General features: G+C 61.0%; 2 protein-coding genes across 2 annotated transcripts; both read left to right on the top strand.

The window, feature by feature from the left end:
* The first annotated feature begins 598 nt into the window (after positions 1-598).
* Positions 599-16,352, top strand: LMOD1 (leiomodin 1). Its single transcript, XM_068659746.1, has 3 exons — positions 599-1,049; positions 12,906-14,555; positions 15,330-16,352. The coding sequence occupies exons 1-3, from the start codon at positions 789-791 to the stop codon at positions 15,354-15,356; spliced, it is 1,938 nt and encodes a 645-aa protein (XP_068515847.1). The 5' UTR covers positions 599-788; the 3' UTR covers positions 15,357-16,352.
* Positions 16,353-17,444: 1,092 nt separating this feature from the next.
* On the top strand, positions 17,445-20,003 carry LOC137843932 (myb-related transcription factor, partner of profilin-like). The gene is made up of 2 exons (XM_068659747.1): positions 17,445-18,142; positions 19,405-20,003. The coding sequence occupies exons 1-2, from the start codon at positions 17,653-17,655 to the stop codon at positions 19,917-19,919; spliced, it is 1,005 nt and encodes a 334-aa protein (XP_068515848.1). The 5' UTR covers positions 17,445-17,652; the 3' UTR covers positions 19,920-20,003.

Raw genomic sequence — 20,003 nt, 5'->3', positions numbered from 1 at the left:
GCTTTGCTGAGTGAGGAGCGGGCGCTGGGCTGGCACGTTGCTGCCTGGTGCCTCCTGGGCTCGCAGGCGCCGGGCTTTGCACGTCCTTCGTGCAGAGCCAGCCTGTGCCAGCACCACGAGCAGCTCTGCCCGGCAGGCTGCACGCTCTGGCTAAAACCCTGCAGATCCTGGAGAGCACCAGGATAAGGGTAAAAAACCCGCAGGGGTGGGCACGCTGCTGCAGATTTCAGCTAAGAGCTGTCACCAACATAAAGCTCATCTCCCGAAAATCTGCCCCCTGCTAACGGGGGAGACTTGGGAGCGAGGCTGACCTCTTTATTCACCCGCAGGCACCCATGGGCATGTGCTGGGATCAGCCCCCAGCCCCCAGCTCCCCAGCCTGCCAGCTTGTGCATTTTTGCGTGTTTTTCTCACTACGTTGGCCCATTGCCTTTAAAAGGCTAAATGCTCCGGACTAAATTTGGTCATGCAGCTCTGCATGGTTCCCTGGAATGTCCTCGGGTTTCAGGCTGCTCTGATAGCACCATTCCCCGCCTCCCGCTGGGCTCCATTGGCTTCCCCGCACCCGAATCGCCGCTGGGCGCTGTTATTGGCCAACTCTTGGGCCGAGGGGTGTCCTCTCTTCATCACTACCAAGCCCTGGGGCTGCAGCGGTTGAGAGCTGCTGCGATTTAACGCTTCAGCACCTGCTGCCGCTGCGGGGAGCAGTGTTAGAGCTTCGGCTCTGTTTTTTTTCTCTTGCTTTGGGTACCACAACAACCGCAACCGTGTCTCGCCAACGGGCCAAGATGTCCAAAGTTGCCAAATATCGGCGACAAGTGAGTGAAGATCCGGACATCGACAGCTTGTTGTCGACTCTGTCTCCAGAGGAGATGGAGGAGCTGGAGAAGGAGCTGGATGTGGTGGATTCGGATGGAAGCATCCCTCTGGAGCAGAGTCAGAAAAACCAAACGGAGAATTCGCCGACCAGCCCGCAGAACTGCGACGCGGTGCTCAACCACTGTGAGAAGGACACCAAGAAACGTCTCCAGAGGGAGCAATCGATAGACGTAAGTCCCATCTCCCCGCGTTTCAGCTGGCTCTCGGGCACACCCGCGAGTTGGGGCTGTTTTAGGGGACGAGGAGGAAAACGTGAGCTCCGTGAGCGGTGTGTGGTGCGTGCTAGAGAGGAATAGCTGTCGTGGAGAGACCAGAGCATGAGGCGGGGAGCTGGTCTGGCACACCAGGAGCCAACAGGGGATTTCATGAAATCTCTGAAAGCCAAAACTGGTGCTGGTGCCGGGGGGTTTCTCTCTGCCTCTTCTCCAGCATCCTGGGGCAGGGCTGGTGGCAGAGGTGGCTTCTACAGCCAGAAGAAGGCTGGAGGGGCGGCTGCAGTGACAGCGACCCTGTGGGCTGTGTTTCTCTGTCCTCCTGCTTTTGCCTTTGGAGATCTCCGGATTCTTGGTCCGTTCAGTTCCTCTTGTGCAAAAGCTCAAACAGTTTCTGGTTCTTGTGGAATAAAAAATGAGCAAAGTTGGCTAATTTGTGGAAATCACCCTAAGAAGTGGGTTATGTCCTAAGCCATTTGTTTCCTCTTTATTGTTCAGTTAAAACACATTCTTTTATTTTGATTTGGGCACATTTATCTCCTTCTCTGCACTTGGCAAATCCTTTAAGAGCTCGCCTTGAGCCAGAAAGCTTCATGCCAGTCCCTCATCCCGCCTATTTGTGCCTCGCCTCAGTGGGAGCCAGTCCCACTTCTCTGTAACATTTATTAACCTCCGCACTAAGAATATTTGGTATGTGCTCGGTGCGTGGGAGGCTGGGAAGCATTTGGTTTCCCTCGTTTTTTTATGACAAGCTGAGCCAGAAAGCAAAAGAAGGGGACCCTGCAGCTATTTTTCTGCGGTGCTCAGGCAGGTTTTGTGTCCCAGGCTGGGTCCGCATCCTCGGTGCAGGGGCTGAGGAGCCTCATAGGGGGAGCGGAGCAGAGCCATGTGTGAGCTCCCCAGAGCTTCTCTGGCTCTGCTGCCCTGTCCCAGGGCACCCAGCAGCACCCTGCAGAGTAATCAAGCTGTACATGGCCTGGGAACACCTGGAAGGCTCCCTGGGGATGTGTACAGAGCTTATTATAGGACACCTCTCCTGACTGGATCCTGGGGTGCAGCCAGGATGCAAACAGGGAGAGAGAGAGATGAAAACTGCAGGAGAAGTAAGAGCAGGTTGGTTCTGGAGACCTGCACGAGGGGTTAAGCAGTTCTCCCAGCTGCCGGGGAGCTTTCCCCTGGCAGCGAGGACACGGCACTGGCAGCCTTCACCTTCTATATGTGGTGTTGGCGTGGGCTGGGGGACCAATTCCCACTGCTGGGTCGCTGCAGAAAGTGCTGTGCCCCTGGCTGAGGGCACCGCACTCACCTTCCCCCGGCGGAGAGCTGCCAGCACAGCAGGACGGGCCTGTCCCCTGCATCCCAGTGGCATCGCAGGGGTCTGCACTGGTTTGCAAGGGCTGGCACAGGGAGGAGAGGTGTCCTGGGAGTGTGCTGCGCAAGGGCTGGCGGGGAGCACAGTGAGGGAGCTCCTGGCAAAGGCTCTCCCTGTGCTCCCATTTCAATATTGGTAGCTTTGGGCCGTGGAGGACAAAGCAGATGGGCTTCCCGTCAAATTGGGCAGCGAAACTGGCCCCGTTAGATCGCGCTGCGGTAACTGGATATTGCAGAACTGGCTTTCTTCTTCTATTTCAGTCCCTGGAGGGTAAGAAAAAATACCCTCCATCCCTTCCTCCCTGGCATTGTTGGGACCTGGGATTAGCACCCAGAAGGTGCCAGCGCCGGCAGGTCGGGCCCCACCGGGCTGTGCCGTGAGGAGCAGGGGGCAGGATGGGATCACCGGGACACCGGGATGCTCCAGGAGAGCAGCCCCGCAGGCAGAGCGCTCCCCGTGCCCCGGGGGGGTGTTTTGGATGAAGTGAGTGCGTGGAGCCCTCCGGAGCATCCCGCGGCTCCCAGCTCTCAGCTGGCTGCTGGGAGCTGTGATGACAGCTCCCTCTCCATATCAGCAGATTTTGCAGTGCTGTGGGCTGCGATTCACTCGTGCCCACCGGCAGGAGTGCCGCGGGTTCACACAGCGGGTGGCGGTCAGGCTGGGTGCTGACATCACCCACCCAAACCTCTGCCACTGGCAGCTCTCAGCCCTCTGCACCCTCAGGCACACAGCATCCCCCGTGAAATGCATCGAGCAAAAGCGAGTGAGAAGCTGGAGCCTGAGCACGGGGAGGTGTTGTCCTGCCTCTGGGCTGTCCCTGCGGCAGGGGGAGGCTGGCATCTTGTCCTGCAGCTACAGGTCCCCAGGTCCGCAGCTGCCTTGCACAAAGCTGCTGAGGATAGAAAATATTCGGGAGTTCCCTGCCCAGCTCCGCTCATTGCCCATCGGTCGTTGGTGCAGTTGCTCGTGGGGTTTGGGTGCCAGTGGGGACAGCAGGAGCTGGCCAAAGGGGAAGGAAGTGTTGTAAAGGGAAGGGGTTTTAAAGGCAAGGGCTCGGTGCTGGCCAGTCTCACGGTTCTTCTTGCAGGCATTTCTCTGCTCTTGGACCTGCTCCAGGCACCCCAATTCCCTCCTCAGCGTTGGGTATATTTAGAAATATTGTAACTTCACAATAACATGTCGTCTTTCTCTGTGATGAAAAGGGCAAACTTGGGTAACTAGGAAGCAGTTTATAAACAGCTCAAAATAGATGTGAGCTTTGCCCTGACTTCTCCACACCGTGCAGCCAAATTCATATCTTGGTGATGCATTAATTAATTAATCTTCATTAAATATTGCTGGCGTGTGAAGGCATACCCCTGTTCAACCATGGAGCTCGGGGCTGTGCCTCTCCTCGGATGCACTCAGCACGGCCTCTCCGCAGGCCCGAGTATCAGGGGAGCCATGGTTAAACCAATATTAAAACAACGGGATAAATGAGGTTTTTAATGGTTTGTGGCTTTTCCGTGTAGCAGGCAAAGACATAATGAGAGAGAAATTCGGGTTACAAGCATGGCAGAGTTTGAAGCAGTGGCATTAATCGGTGAGTTAGCAGGGGCCCAGCTGACTTGCTGATTTTTTTGCACTTGAAATTTTTGTATTGTGCCTGGGATTCCTCTTCAGAGGAGGAGAAACTGAGGCAGGGCCTGGTGCGTGCGGTGTCTCTGGGGGGGGGTTGCTGCCAGGAGAGCTGGGTGAGGGCTGCGACTTGGGAGAGCTGCTCCAGCTGGCTTTGTCTGCCTCTTCCTCGGCTGCTGGTGACACCTCTGACAGCATGTATGTGTCCATGTAGCACCATGATGCACACCATGGGGGTATCCCCATCTTCCCCACTGGCATTTGGTCACCCCCAGACCCCCTGGGGTCACCCTAGCCAGGAGGGACCAGGCTGAGAAGAGCCACTGTGGGGAGCCCCGCAGCTCGGCGTGACCCACACGTGCCGTGGCACCAGGAGGTTGGGTGGAGAATCCTTCCCTCACCCTCCATGCCTCCAAGGAGAGGACACCTGGATGTCCCGGTCCCACCAGAGCCCCCAGCCCTGCCTCCCCATGGGGCTGCACAGATTTCAAGCTCCTTCAGGCAGGGAAGGCTGGGGGCGTGTGGGGATATTGCATGTGGGGGCGTTCATCATCCTGCCAGTGGAGGAGATTCGTGCCAGGGCCACAAAACTACTTTTTTTTAGCAAGGTGCTTGCACGTGTGCTGGTGTCTCTGCATGTAAGCCTTGGGACCACTCCTTGGAGGTCCTACACAGGTCCTTGTGCCATGGTCGGGGATTATGGAACTCCTTGGGAAGATCTTCAAGCAAGTCCTGCTGCCTTCCTATCCTGTTGCTGAAGTGTGCACAGGTAGACTCGGGCGCACGCTGCTGGGTTGTGTTTAGGCCACTTTTAAGGATAAATAGTGGATTCATAGAGGAAGGAAACACGAGGAAAAGTGATGATCCCTACTGGCGAGCCCTTCTGCTACATTACAGAAAACCAAGTTAAAGTTGCCTATTAATGCTCAAAGCTTGTCTTTTTTTTTTTTTTTTTTTCATGGAAATATCTGGAAGAAAAACAAGCTCCGGATTTAAATAGCTGGGACAGACTCAAGGGGAATTGTAAACGAGGGAAAAGAAGTGCTTGTATCATTCTTTAAGCATCTTACCAGCCTGTGACTAACACGAATGTATTTAAACTCTGCTGCTCTGTTTATCAGCCGATCTGTCGATATGCCAAGGCTGTTCCCTTCCCTCTCCAAGAGCCGCCACCAGCTCCCCGTTTTGCCGTTCTTTCAGCCCAGGCTGGGGCAGGCTCTGGCAACATCGGTGCCTGCTCTACCCATCAGAACAAGCTCCCAGCCTCCAAAAGAGGTGCAGACGATAGCTGGGGACATCCAAAATAGTCACACATCCTGAAAGAAGCCAAAGGTGTTGAGTGGCTCCCATCTGGCCCTTAGGGGCAGCCACGGATGGTCTCTGCTCCGTGGGCTCTCCAGCCTGCTGCAGGACCAGCTCCTCCAGGAGAGCCCTTCCCCTTCTCACCTCTCTCTGCACAAAACCCAAACCTGCTGCTGCCTGTGCTTGGATGTGTAGTTCTTCATCTCTGAAAATGCACCAACGCTGGAAGGAGAAGGACGAGCATCAGAAAGGAGCTCCGGCTGGCCACAGGCAAGGAGACAGACCTCCGAGGCAAGAAGGAAAGCAGGAACGATACGATGATGGGTGGCCAAGAGGGCTGAAGCAGGAGAGGAGGCAACACACGTGGGTCGGAGCTGCATTTTTGAACAACCACTGTGAGAACTCCATCACGCCCGGAGCAATGGCCTGGCTGTAGTGCCGTGGGGAGGGGGTGATGGCAGCGCAGCCGTGCTGTGACCAGCGCGAGTCGCAGCACGCGGTGTTCCCAGCGGCTCGCAGCTCGTGCCAAGAGCAAACTTTCTGCCTGGAAGGCACCCAGTCCATCTAAGGGCACAAGCCCAAAAAAACACCGGGTTTCTGGTCAGTCTGAAAAAAGAGCAGTTAACGGCTGAGGTCTGTACTTACATAATCCACAATGGGGACGCAGACAAACCTATGGAAATGCTCGGGGCGTTCAGCTTATATGGACCGAGCTGCCACCGATGGGGGGGTTCATTTTCTGTTTAGGTGTTGCTGATAAAGAGGTGCTGATAAAGAGATGCAGGGTGCCGGGGCATTTTGGGGCATGCAGCCCCTTTACGTTGGGTTGAGCAGCCCAGAGCTGAGACCCCAGATTTGTGTCCCAGTGTTTGGGTCAGGATTCACAAACGGAGATGTGCCGGATGCTGCCAAAGGTGCCAAGTGGCCCTGATTTTGGCAGGGGGACCAGGACCAGGATGTGCACGGCATGGGAATTGGCACCGAGCTGCACGGGGATGGGAACAGCCCGCAGGAGAAGGGGAGCTGCAGTTTGCTTCCTTCCAGGGAGCGTCTGCAGTTCCTAGGAAGCAGAGAGCGTGACCCCGGCATGCCGCGCTGTCTCATGAAGGGCCGGGTTTGGGGCTGCAGCCCCCACGTGGCAGAGGAGCCCAGGTGACGCAGGAACTCCTGGGGTTTGGGCCAACAAACCAGCGCTCTAATTTTGGCAGCGATGTCGTGGGGTGGCTGCGGTGGTCCCATGGGCTGGCTGGTGGCCCCCGTGGGAGTCCTGCCCCAGCAAGAGGCTTGGAAACGCGTCCATGTAGCCCCGGGAGGCCGGGAGCCAGAGCCCTGCTGCTCCAGCATCCTGCTCCCAGTGGTGTGGAGGGCAGGAGGGGGTTGTGAGGATCACTACAGCTGGTTTTGACGTTCTTCTGTCCTAAAAATCCAAGGAATGCCTTTTGTGGGCTGCCCATGGAAACCGCACCAGGCAGAAATCCAGCCTCGAGGTGGCTGGGGTGTGCATCGCTGACATCCACTGCCCTTCACCACCTCTGCCGGAGACGGGGTGAGCAGAGCAAAGACCTCGGCTTGGGAACATCCCCTCCTGCCACGGCTCTGCTGGGAGAAGGGGCTGGGAAATGGATGGGTAGAAGAGCAGAACCCAGGTTTCTAAAAACAGGTTTTGTTAGAGCAACAAAACTTTCCATTTGCAAAGTATCCCACGGCTTTAAGGGCCACTGGAAAATGGAAATGGAAAATGGCTCTCTGGAAAATGGCTGCGTGCTGCTGCAGAGGAGCTGGGGCTAGCCAGCTAAAGGAAACAGCTGAAATGTTTGTTATTCGCCTTAATTCAGCAACGAAGGCAAAGAAAGACAAAAGTCAGGGCCAGAAGCTGGCCGGTCCCTGGAGAATGGCTCTGCATCTCAGAAGGAGCATGTTTTAAACAACATTGGCCTGGGAAGTGCAAAGAGGCGGTGATGTTTGGGGTTAGGAAGGCCTGAGCAAAGGGGAAGGGGAATAACTGGGCTCCTCGTTAGAACAACAGTACGAGCCGAGGCGGGACGGGGCAAGAAGTTGTTTACATCGCTCTGGGCTTCAGCACGCAGAGCACAGCCTGGGGGTCATGCTGGGCCTGCATCCTTCCACCCCTGCTCCATGCCAAGAAAAACAAACGTGCCAAGGGAGAAAAGGGAGAAACTGGCTGCTGCCTGCGGATGGTCCTACCAGGGAGCCCACGGCAGGCACAGCCACGGGTGTGAGCAGCTTTGCTCTCGGCTGAGGAGCAGGAGGGCTGCCCGGGGTCTGCCCAAGGCAGACCAGCCCCAGGTCCACGCTGGCGGCGCTGTCCTGGGCTTGGTGGAGGAGCCGGAGGCTTCTGCTCCCTCCTGTGCTCTCCAGTGGTCTGGGTTTAGTAGCGCTCCGGCCTCAGCCAAGGACACGGCGTTTTTCCAGGAATGTCCTTGGCTCTGAGTTGTCCCCGGGTTACTCAAACTTGGTTGAGGAATGGAGGAAGGGAACAGCTCGGCCCGCTTGTCGTGGATCAGCTTGGCTCCAGCAGCCTTTCCCTAGAGCGCAATGGCAACGGGTACCCAAACACCCAGCAGCACCTCAGGCAATGACAGCCGATGGTCGGCCACTGAGTCTCAGGGGACTTCTGCACGCAGAGGAACAGTCTCAGGGGACATCCCTGTCCCCTGGGAGTTCTCACATGGCTTGTGCCCAGCATCCTCACCCCCTTCACCCACAGTCGTGCTGGGGGGTGGTGGGAAGCTGCTGACCTCCCACAGCCCCTGGGTGGATTCGGGTGACTCGGGCAGGACGGAGGGGACACGGGGGCTCCATATGGCCCACACCACGAGGATGTTGCAGATGCCCAGTTAGAGCTGTGGGTTGGACCTCGGAGTCTCACAGTGGCTCTGGAGACCTTTGAAGGACTCAGAAGCACATGTAGGACAGACCGAAAGCCCTTGGGCACAGATACCAGATCGGGTGGTCAGTTATGGAGCTGTAACTATGCCTCAACCCCTTACTTCAAATAACCAAACCCTTCCCTTGACAGTCCAGGAGCTCCCTGCTGTGTCTCAGATGTCTGCCCCCCGCACCCCTGCTCTCCCCACTCCAAAATCCCCTCCATCACTCGGGATTTGTGCAGGTGGGTTCCCATTGCCCGAGCCACGTCCTGGTCGGTCTGTGCAGAGCACAGCTCTGGGTGGACAGCCCCCGTCGGTGGCAAAAGCCAGCAGGCAGAAATGGCTCTGCCGGGGAGGGGTGGTGGAGAGGAGCCATGAGAAGACCCCTGGGCTCCAGTGGGCTCCGGGTTGCATGCAGTAGTTACCCCACGAGGCTGAAATCATTCCTGGGGCGATTAACTTCAGCTGGTTCAGCTGTCCTTCAGCAGACGCCTGCTTCTCAGTGCAGGAGAGCTGTGCACCAGTGCTCCCTGAGAACAGATGTCCCCCCCTCTGCTGGGTGCCCATGTCCCTGCTGCCACCAAACAGCACCCAGAGCTGGCAGCCCCTTGGGAGCTGACCCCCCTGTGCCCTGGGGTCACAGCCTGTTTTGGTGCCCTCTCCATCCCCACGCTGGGCGAGCAGCCCAATCGGCACCCGCTGATTTCCCACCCCAAAACAAGCCGTGGGGCTTCAGGGGCAGGAGCCGAGAGCTGTCGAGCCCCCCACTCACTGGGGGGGAGAAGCAGAGCTCGGCACCCCCAGCTCCCACCCAGCCACCCCGGGGCCTGCCCGGCGCAGGGCTCAGCCACACGGCACAGCTCGGCCACGGCCGCTGCAGCGGGCTGCGAGCGCCGGGATTCCAGGCAAGAAGTTCCCGCTCTGCTTTGCCTTTTAAGGAAGCATCTGAGTGGGTTTGAGGGTTGCAAATGCTAACAAGCAATGGCAATGCTCATTTTAGTCTATTTAGAGGAAACGGGGAGGCATTTCAGTTCATCAAAACACTGGTGATTAATCAGCCAAGTACCAGGCTGTTTTCATTAGGCTTATTTTTAAAGGTCTGACACGCAGTGTAAAAATATTCCCCTAATAATCGCGCTCGCAGCAGAGGGAATGGCACGGGAGCGGGTGCCGTGGTGCCTGTTTCTAGGTGCCCAAGGTAAATATGTCAGCGCTGGGGAGAGGAGCGAGCAGCAGGGCTGGAGATGGCCATGGAGAGGCTGTGGGGCGGCCGCGCTGCTGGAGAAGGTGCAGGGAGGAGCGGGGGACACGCTTGTTCCCCCCACCCACCCCCTCCTGCACCATCCTGCCACCGAGCCCCATGGCTGGGGTCCCCGATGTCCCCTCCATGTCCCCCCAGCCCAAGGTGGGCCCTGCTGGAGCTTTTCCCTGCAGGCACGGGGCTCTTTCTGCTGGAGCTCGCAGCTCTGACAGCGCACCCAACGTGGGCGCGCAAACGCTGCCCGCACCAGCAGCAGCGCCTGGGGTGGTCGTTGCACGCCAGTCCCTTCCCTTTTTGCTCTGGATGTGTGGCAGCATGTCAGGGGATGGTAGCTTTAATTAGAACAGTGCTAATGATGTGATAAAAAGATACACTTGCTGCAGCCACTTTGCCTAGCAGGGATTTGCTGTTCATCTTATTTTGCTCTGGTTTCGTCTTGTTTGCAGAAATCCGTTGCCTCCTCTGCGTATGGGAGGTGTTGTAGCTCCTTCTTGCCAGGTTTTTCCTCCCTCTCTCCAGGATCTGCTCATTCCTGGCCAAAGCCTTTGCTCTGCTTGGTCTTGGAGCTTAGGGGAGCCCCAGGCCCCCATCACCAAGTGAGCTTGGGCCAGGAAGGAGAAGGCTTTTGGAGCACTCGGTGTGCAGGAGCTGCTGCCTGCGGGTCCGGGAGAGCTCAGAGGGCTGCAGAGCCCGGGGGGCTGCAGGGACGAGCAGGAAACCTCCAGCCTGGGACATCCCCAGACACCTTTGAAGGGCACCGTTGGGCAATGCTGTGCAAGGCAGCGAGCCCCCATCCTGTGCACCTCCCGCTAGGGACCTGGCTCCCCTTCACCAAGGTGCTTTGGGATGTCACTGAGCGTCCCTGCACCATCCCAGCCCCAGGAGCAGGGCACATCTGGGTCAGAGGGGCCACCAGCTCCGTGCTGGAGGTGGTGGCACTGCCTGCTCCCTGCAGACCCCAGGACAGGGAGGTGCTGGGATCAGGACATCCCCAGAATGGGGTCTGTCCCCGCTCCTGGGGGTCCACAGCCCAGCAGTGTCGCAGGCGCAGCTCTGTGGGGTCTGGTGCCTTTCTGCTGTCTGTTCAGGTCCGTGCCAGGGAGCCAAGAAATTTCTTAACTAAACAAACAACGTCCCAGATGGCATCTGTGCACACGCCAGGTACAAGCTGTCCCCACAGCTGCCCTGCTGACGGCTGGGCCAGTTCTTTCCACCAAGCTGCCATCCCAGAGGGCTGGCATGGGGCTGGCAGAGTCGCAGCCTGGGCCGTGGGGTCCCAGCTGGGGGGACAGCCCCGGCTGCACTCCAGGGTCTCCGGGCTTTTATTTGGGGTTTCAAGGCACTGGGCGAAGCCATGGTGCTGTCCTGGTGCTATGAGCTCATAAATGCTGCATCTCCCAGAAGCATTTCTTCCGCCTTTCCTTGAAGTCCTGATGCCCCCCAGCAAAGGTGACACTTGCCCTGACACCCCTTCGTCCTGCAGCCAGCAGCACTACTCAGCCACCAGCATTGCTGTGGTCAAGATGAGGACACTCAGATTAACCCCATAGACCTGAGCGCGTCCTGACCACAGCACCCAGCCCTCTGCTTCCCCTGGACAGAAACCTTCGAGGCCACCAAAGCCGACTGAGCACCCAGGAAGAGCCGGGAGGAGAAGAACCTGCGTGCTCCCGCTCTTGCTGCGTTGCTGTAACCAACTCTTGCTCCCGTGTTGGCATCACTCCAGGCACGTGAGGAGGTGAAGCCAGTGCTGTAGGAAAACCAGCAGGGTGGAGGGTGCTTGCACCCAGCAAAGCCTTGGGTTGCAGAAGCAGAGCATTGCAAAGTGGTGCCGGTGGGAGACGCTGCCCAGCCCCATCCACCCAGGGTGAAGGCGGCACCGGGACACGCGCCGAGTCCTGGCTGTGGTCAGCAGCAACGCAGACGCTGCCCCCCGGGTAGGATCAGTCACTTGTGAAAAGTACCAAAAAAAAAGGGATTGTAATGGACAAGAGACAAATGATCAAATGGCCCTAAAGCACAAAGGGAAAGGAAAATCCTTAGGTGCTGGAGGTAGCCCATAAGAAAACAGCCCTTGAGCCTCGGGGTTGCAGCCCGCATGCAGGGAGGATGTGGTCACTGCCTGGTGGTCAGCGCTGGTGAGCCGAAAGCTGGACTGAGCCCCTGCTGCCCACAGAGCCCCGCGGGCACGGCAGGGGCATTGTGCCGAGCACACAACACAGAGCCAAAGCTGGCTTGGAGGAGCAGGCAGGCAGCTGCAGACAAAATGAAAGCGCTGCTGTTTGCCAGCCCGCTAGGGAGCGAGCAGACATCCTGACTGGCCTGGGGACAGAGGAGAAAGCTCAGGAGGTGCGAGCACTGCTGCACGGCTTCTTGTGTGCATGGGGAAGGGGTGCCAGCTGCAGCGACACTGCTGTGCCCCGAGACCCGCCCTGTAGGAAGCTCTTCCCTCCTCTGATGCCTTTGGACACCAGAAGACGCGTTGCAGATCAAGGCCACGTCCCAGTTCCCTTGGTTTTCTGCAGGGAGCTCAAACCTGCAGAATCCTGACCTGGGGAGCCCCGTTTCAGAGAGCCCAGGGCTGGCTGTGACCGCTGGGTGGGCAGCATCACCCGTGCCACCCTGCAGCAACGATGCCCTGGGGAGCTGCAGCAGGAGCTTGGTGCACCCGGGTGCTGCAGGGGGGCACTCGCACACCGAACCCCCCCCAGAGCCAGGACCTCAGCTGTGATCAGCAGCCTCTTGCAAAGTAGGGCCATGGGCTGCAGGATGTGAGCAGCGCTGGGAAATCATTCACAGAATCACAGAATCACAGAATTTCTAGGTTGGAAGAGACCTCAAGATCGAGTCCAACCTCTGACCTAACACTAACAGTCCCCACTAAACCATATCCCTAAGTCTATTCGGGTGAGACGAGGAGACTCTGGCCTGTATTCAGGGCTAAACCAGCCCAATTTGGGGCAGGTCGCTTAGCTGGCCTCGTGCTCCCCTCTGGCATCCCCTCATTGCCTCCTGGGGACCCTGTGCGATGCCCTCCGCAGGTTTTTCTATCACAAACCGCCCCTGCCTCCCTTCACCCCATTGTCATTTCCCACCCTGAGCAGTGCTGGGGCTGGGGCTCTGCCTTCCCCATCTCCCCCGGAGCCTCCAGCCCTTCGCTGGCCCCATACAAATGGGCTGAAAGCCACCAGCAGCAATTTAGGAAGACGGTGCCTGTTGTGTTTCGGGGCAGCTCATCCCTCGTGGGCTCCCAGAGCTCCCCGAGCCGGGCTGTGTGAGAGCAGCTGAATTTGTGGCGATGAGACCGGGGTGGTGAGGCTGGAGGTCGAGGACCCTGCCCCTGTAACGCCTCCCTGTTTCTCTGTTGTTAGGAAACCAGACTGGCCGAGAAGAAGCAGGAAGCCAAGAGTGGAGAAGAAAAGGGAAAGGAAGCTCCGTCCAAAGACCTGGCCCGGAAACGAGATACAGGAGTGGGGAAAGACTCGAAAAAGGAAGAAAGTGCTCAGAAGACAGACCCAAAGGCTAAAGCTGAGGCTGAGAGCAAAACCAAGGATGGGAAAGCCATCAACGACAAGGTCAAGGCCATGGAGAAAAAGCTGATGGGGAAGGACAAGAAGGAGGAAGAGAAGGATTCAGTGGTAAAGAAGGAGAAGGGGAAGGACAAAAAGGAAGAGGAGAAGGGCTCAGTGTTAAAGAAGGACACGGGGAAGGATAAAAAGGAGGAGGAGAAGGGCTCAGTATTAAAGAAGGATGCAGGGAAGGATAAAAAGGAGGAAGAGAAGGGCTCAACAGCAAAGAAGGAGACAGGGAAGGACAAGAAGGAAGAAGAAAAGGGTTCAGCATTGAAGAAGGGCACGGAGAAGGACAAAAAGGAGGAAAAGAAGAGTTCAGCATCGAAGACAGAGGCAGAAAAAGACAAAAAGGAAGAAGAGAAGAAAGAAAAAGACAAAAAAGAAGAAGAGAAGAAAGAAAAAGACAAAAAAGAAGAAGAGAAGAAAGAAAAAGATAAAAAAGAAGAGAAAAAGAGTTCAGATCTGAAAAAATCAAAGGCAGATGAGAAGGAGGAACCTCAGCCAGAGGCAGAAAAGGCAGCGGAGGAGAAACAGGAGGCCAAGGCGACGGCGGCGGCCGAGAGCAGCCCCTCCAAGCCTGCCACCGGCAGCTCCCCAGACCAGGCCAAGGAAGATGAAGCTTCCAGCATCTTCGATGAGCTCATCGAGAAGGTGAAGAACAACGACGCAGAGGTGACCGAAGTCAACGTGAACAACTCGGACTGCATCAACAACGAGACCCTGGTGCGCTTCACCGAGGCCCTGGAGTTCAACACGGTGGTCAAGCTGTTCGCGCTGGCCAACACCCGCGCCGACGACCATGTGGCCTTCGCCATCGCCATCATGCTCAAATCCAACAAGGTGCTGACGAGCATCAACCTGGACTCCAACCACATCACGGGCAAGGGCATCCTGGCCATTTTCCGGGCGCTGCTGCAGAACAACACGCTGACGGAGCTGCGCTTCCACAACCAGCGGCACATCTGCGGGGGGAAGACGGAGATGGAGATCGCCAAGCTCCTGAAGGAAAACACCACGCTGCTCAAGCTGGGCTACCACTTCGAGCTGGCCGGGCCTCGCATGACGGTCACCAACCTGCTGAGCCGAAACATGGACAAACAGAGGCAGAAACGCCTCCAGGAGCAGAAACTGGCACAGGAGCGCGGGGAGAAGAAGGACCTGCTGGAGGTGCCCAAGGTCGGAGCCCCGAAGGGGTCCCCCAAGGGGTCCCCGCAGCCATCCCCCAAGGCTTCCCCCAAAAACTCTCCCAAGAAAGGGGGAGCACCCGCCGCGCCGCCCCCGCCTCCTCCTCCGCTCGCCCCGCCGCTGATCAACGAGAACCTGAGGAACTCGCTCTCGCCGGCCACGCAGAGGAAAATGGGAGACCGGGCGCTGCCAGTCCAGGAGAAGAACTCGCGGGACCAGCTCCTGGCGGCCATCCGCTCCAGCAACCTCAAACAGCTCAAGAAGGCAAGTGCGGGGCCGCGGCAGGGCTAGCGTGGGGGCTGAGATCTGCGGCCACGTCTGTCGTCACCTGGTGGTGGGGGGTGAGGGCTGCCCTCGGGGGGGGACAGCCTGGGGTCTGAGGCTGCAGCCCCCATGCACAGCACGTGGCGGGGGTGGGTCCGTCCCTTCGCAGAGCGCACAGGGTGGGCAGATCCGTCCCTCTGCACCATCCCTTGTGCAGTGCATGGGGCCAGCAGATCCAAACCTTGGCAGAGCCCCTGGGGTGGGCACCTCCTTCCAGTGGCCTGACCTGGCCCAGGGGGTTGGGATGCAGAAAAGGAGCCGGTTTTAACCCGTAAACCTAGGGGGTGGGGATCCAGGACTTCCCCATGCTGAGCGTTAGTGGTGCTCAGCTGCAATGCTGCCAGTGCGGGCAGGATTGTGTGGGCAGCAGGTCCCTGAGGGCAGCAGCTCGCCAGGCTCCTGCACCCCCAGGGCTGGGGGGGACCCCAAGGGGCTGCATCTCCCCTTCATCCCAGCACCAAGCCCTGAAATTCCTCGTTTGCCCCAGTGCTTTGTGTCCCTGCATGGGCTGCCCTGGGGACAGCCATAACCCGGCCAGGTGGGATGGGTGGCCCTGGAGCTCCGAGCATCCTCAGCAGCACTGGGGCAGGGTCCAGCAGCACCGGGGAGGGGTCTGGCACCACCAAGCAGCTCTGCATCAGGTCCTGGAGCCCCTCCAGCAGCCCCTGCCACCTCTCCCAGCCCTGCCCAGTAACGGGATGTCTTCTCCGGCAGGTGGATTTACCGAAGCTGCTGCAGTAGGGAGCGGGACGGCTTTGCCCCCGCAGCCCGGCGTGGCAGACCCCGGGACTCTCGCCTTCCTCGTGACTCTTGCCATGACGAGCCCTCTGGGACCCTGCAGTGACCGACGCCGAGGAGCAGCGATCTCTCTGGGACTGATGGAGGAAGGGCCGGGCCTGAGAAGGGCCAGCACGGCCGCTCGATGCAGTGTGTGAGGAAGACCTTGTATTTATTGTTACGGTTGCAAAGCCCTCAAGCTCTCTCTTCTGCCAGCACCGTGCCCCGCTCTGTCCGGCCGCTCGGGGATGTCAAGGACGGAGGAAGGGGTAGTGGCTGTCCCCACGTCCCTGCTGCATCCAGCCCCACCATGGGGAAAGGGGGCTTGTGGTGGAAGGGGGGCAGTGCCAGCGGCTGGGGGGTGCAGTGGGGCTGGGGGTCCCCTGAGAGCGCATCGAGGGGCTGATGCCCTCCAGCCCAGTCCAACCTGGGCCGAGCAGATGGACTGCCCCATCCAGGGGACATCTGGGCCGTCGTCACCGCTTGTGTCCCCGCGGGGTCTCCGAGTGGCTGGGAGGGTGATGGGGACATTGGTGGTACACGGGGTAGGAGGTGGTGGAGAGCTGCAGCAGGAGGTGGAGCTGGGGTGGGGGCGTGCACCCAGGGCTGTCCCCAGGACCCCAGGGCTGTCCTGCCCCTGCAGGATGCGGGACCTGACCTCTGCACCCAGACATTTGTCCTTGTGCGGTGATCAAGTGCTCCGTGGGAAGAGCAGGGCTCGTAGGGGGGTCTGCTCCTGGGGTGGGGGGCAGCAGGAGGGGGTGGCAGTGGCCCCCCGTGCTGCCAGCATCACCTGCAGCCCTGCCAGGCAGGGGATGCTGTCTGCCCATGAAGCCCTGACTTGGGGGGGGGGGGGGCAGTGGGTTTTGGGGCCGCTGTGCCCACCCCTGGTGTGAAGCATTGCTCACGATTTGTACAACTGCGGCCACTGCATCAGCAATAAAGCTCACCCAACGCTTCCGTGCGCCTCGGGGACAGGGCTGGGGGGGACCGTCACCCCCCAGGAGCCACAGCCACTGCACCCCTGCTGCACACCAGGGTCCTGGGAGGGGGGTCCTGGGGTTGTTTGGATGCAGCTCCCTTCGGGGGCAGCTCTGGCAGCACCCAGAGCCCCGCCGTGGGGACACCACAACTGGGACACCCAAAAAAAACAAAAGGGCACCTCACCCCAAAATTGGGCACCCAGCCGCTGTTGGATATCCAGAACCAGGCACCCCACAGCCACGCAGTCACCCCCAACTGGGCACCCTGGGGCCACCCAGAGCTGTGCCAGGGCCCCCCAGAGGCAGTGATGGCAGCACCCAGCTGAGGCCAGATCTGTAGTGCAGGGCACCGAGATGGGCCCTTGGGGGGGCTCCCTCCTTTCTTGGGGTTCCCCTGGCTGCAGGCTGCGTGGCTGAGTGGCAGGTTCTGGAAACGGGGAGAAATGCCTTTATTTGGGCATTTCACACGAGGGCACCCGTGCAGCGCAGGCGGGCGGCCAGCCTGGCTGGGGGGAGGCATGAGGACACAGGGGTGAGGGGGGCCCCACCACCCCCAGCCCCGGTGCTGCCCCCCGGGGTCACACTGCTCATCGGGGATGGGAATGGAGCAGGAGTGTCTGGGGGTGTGGGAGTTTGGGGGTGCTTGGCACCCCGCTGGGGGCACCTATGTGTGGGGGTGTGGTACCCAGAGACCCCATGGGACACCGCAAGTGGGCTACCCTGGGGTGAACCCAAACTGGGCACAGTGGGGCACCCCGGAGCCCTCTGGGCACCCAAACCGGGCGCCTTGGAGCACCCAAACCGGGCACCTTCCTGGAGGCCCCCCGGAGCCCTCTGGGCACCGAATCGGAGCACCGTGGGGCACCCACACCGGGCACCTGGGGGCACCCCAAACCGGTGACCCCGCCACCTCCCCGATCCGTCCACCGGGGTGGCTGCCGGCGACCCCCGCCCGCCTCTCCCGTGCGGCTCCCGGCGACCGGCTCCGAGCCCCGGCTGCCGGCAGGGGGCGAGCTCCGGGAGCGGGGCGGCGACTCCCGGCGGCACCGGCAGGCGGAGGGCAGCGGCGGCGGCGGCGGCGGCGGGGGGGGGACCGCAGCGCACCGGGGGCCGGCGGCAGCGGCAGGGGTCGCGGTGCCGCCGCCCGCCCCGCCCCGCTCCCCCCCCGCTCCGCTCGGTGCCGGGGCGGCGGCGGCGCAGACAAAGGCGTCGGGGGGCGATGGGCGGCGGGGCGGCGGCATGACCGGGAGGCGGCGGCGGCGGCGGCGGCGGGCAGCATGGCGGCGGCGGCGGGCGGCGCGGCGCGGCGGGGGCTGCTGAAACGGAAACCGAACTTCACGCTGCAGGAGATCGAGATCCTGATGAGCGAGGTGCTCCGGTACGAGCCGCTGCTCTTCGGCGCCGCCGCCAGCACCGTGAACGCGTACGAGAAGCAGAAGATCTGGTGGCGCATCACCAACAAGATCAACGCCGCCGGCCGCAACCAGCGCGACATCGGCGAGGTGAAGAACCGCTGGCGGGGGCTGCGCCGCCGAGCCAACGATAAAATCACCCGGCACCGGCAGGAGCGGCAGGGCCCCGCCGCCCGCCCCGCCGTGCGCCCCGGCACCGGCACCGGCACCGGCACCGGCCCCGGCACCGGCCCCACTCCCGGCCCCGGTCCCGGTCCGCCCGAGCTCGGCCCCGGGCCCGCTCCCGGCTGGGGCCTGCGCGCCGCCGCCGGTCTCGACCCGCCCCTGGTCACCGTCGAGGTGGTGACACCGCACGGTGAGCGCACGGGCACCGGGACGGGGGGCGCAGGGTGGGGAGGACGGGGGCAGCGGGGTGCGGGACCGGGACCGGGGAACAGGACTGGGGGGCGGGGAGCAGGAGTGGGATGGGGAGAATGGGGACAGGGGGACAGGGATGTGGGGGACAAGGGGGGCAGGACCGGGATGTGGGGTGCTGGGACAGGGGGATGGGGATGTAGGGGGATACGGGACAGCGATGTGGGGGGCAGGAACAGGGGGACAGGGGTGTGGGGGCAGGAGCAGGACGTGGGGGCACTGGGAGCAGGACAGGTGCACGGAGGGAGCAGGGCAGGGACATGGGCACAGGGACCAGGACTGGGACAGTGATGTGGGAGCACTGGGGCCAGGACAGGGTCACAGGAGAGGGGACAGAGACCAGGACAGCAAGACAGCCAGGGATGTGGCAGACAGGAGCAAGGGATGGGGAACCAGGACAGGGAACCAGGACGGTGACAGCAGCACTGAGACCAGGCCAGGGACGTGGGGGACTTGGACCAGGACAGGGAACTGGGACAGGGCCGTGGGGGCACAGGGATGGGGACAGGGACGTGGAATGATGAGGGCATAGACACAGACATGGGGGGACCAGGACCAAGGAAGGGACAAGGGACAGTGTCATAGGGATGGGAGGATACCAGCATCAGGCCAAGGGCACGAGGGACTGGGACCGAGACAAGGACATGGTGGAGCCAGGATGGGGACACAGGAGAGCAGCACGGGGATGGGGACGTGGGCAGGACCAGCACAGGGACGTGGGGGACAAACATCACGACAGGGATGCAATGGGATCAGGACAGTGACATGGGAGACAGGACAGGGACATGGGGTCACTGGGACTGGGAGAGAGACAAGGGACATGGATGGGGGTGGGCGAGGGGCACAGGGCTGAGGGCATGCAGAGATGTGGGAAGGAGCAGGACAGGGACCAGGGACACGGAGGGGACCAGTTCCAGGACAGGGTCTCACCACCGTAGGGCACCTCCCAGCCTCCTGCCCCAAATCCTGGTGGCACCGCACCCCAGCACTGGGGGCTCCCAAAGGCCACCATGGGGTGGTGGCATGACAGGGGACATGCGTCTGCTGGCACCACCGCTCCAGGCAGCCCAGCTGACGTCCATGGGGTGATGGGGCGGCAGCGCGGCAGCCCCAGGGGATGTGCCCTGTCCCCAACGGGTGACAGGGTGTGGGGCTGGGGGTGCCACCAAGGGGTTGACCTGACCACGTTCCCTGCCCGGCCAGGTGTGAAGGAGGAGCCGGTGAAGGAGGAGCCGGTGGAGGTGAAGACGGAGCCTTTCCACGACCCCGCCGACAGCGTCCCAGCGCGGCGGCTGCCCCGTGGCAGCACCCGCCCTCCCGGCGAGGGCTGGAGCCCCCCGCGACCCCCCCAGCCTGACCTCCCCCTGGGCGGCCTGGGCGGGCAGCCGGAGCCGCCGGGCTGCGACTTCCCCAGCATCATCTTCGAGCAGGAACCCGAGCACCTCAGTGACTGCAGCCTGGGCGAGCCGGGGGGGGCCCCGGGCACTGCGGAGGGGACCCCCGAAAGCGCCCGGCTCAGCCCGGCCGAGCAGCGCCTCATCCAGTGCAACGAGCGGCTGGTGCAGGAGATGCGAGCTTTCCGCCGGGAGTGCGCCGAGAGCCGCCGCGAGACCGCCGCCGTCCTGCGCAGCATCGCCCAGGCGCTGGGCGGCCTCAGCGCCAGCCTGGCCCAGATCCGCGAGCGCTACCTCGGGGGGCCGCCGGCCCCCCAGCCCTGAGCCGGGACGGGCTCCTCCGGCCCCCGCGTCTTTGGTTTCTTTTTTGTCCTCCCACTTCAATAAAACTCAGCGCTGGCCCCCGGA

This window comes from Anas acuta, chromosome 24 (assembly GCF_963932015.1).
Source record: "Anas acuta chromosome 24, bAnaAcu1.1, whole genome shotgun sequence".
NCBI lineage: Eukaryota > Metazoa > Chordata > Aves > Anseriformes > Anatidae > Anas > Anas acuta.
Note: the sequence above shows the minus strand (reverse complement) of the source record. Positions and strands in the feature narration are given on the sequence as shown.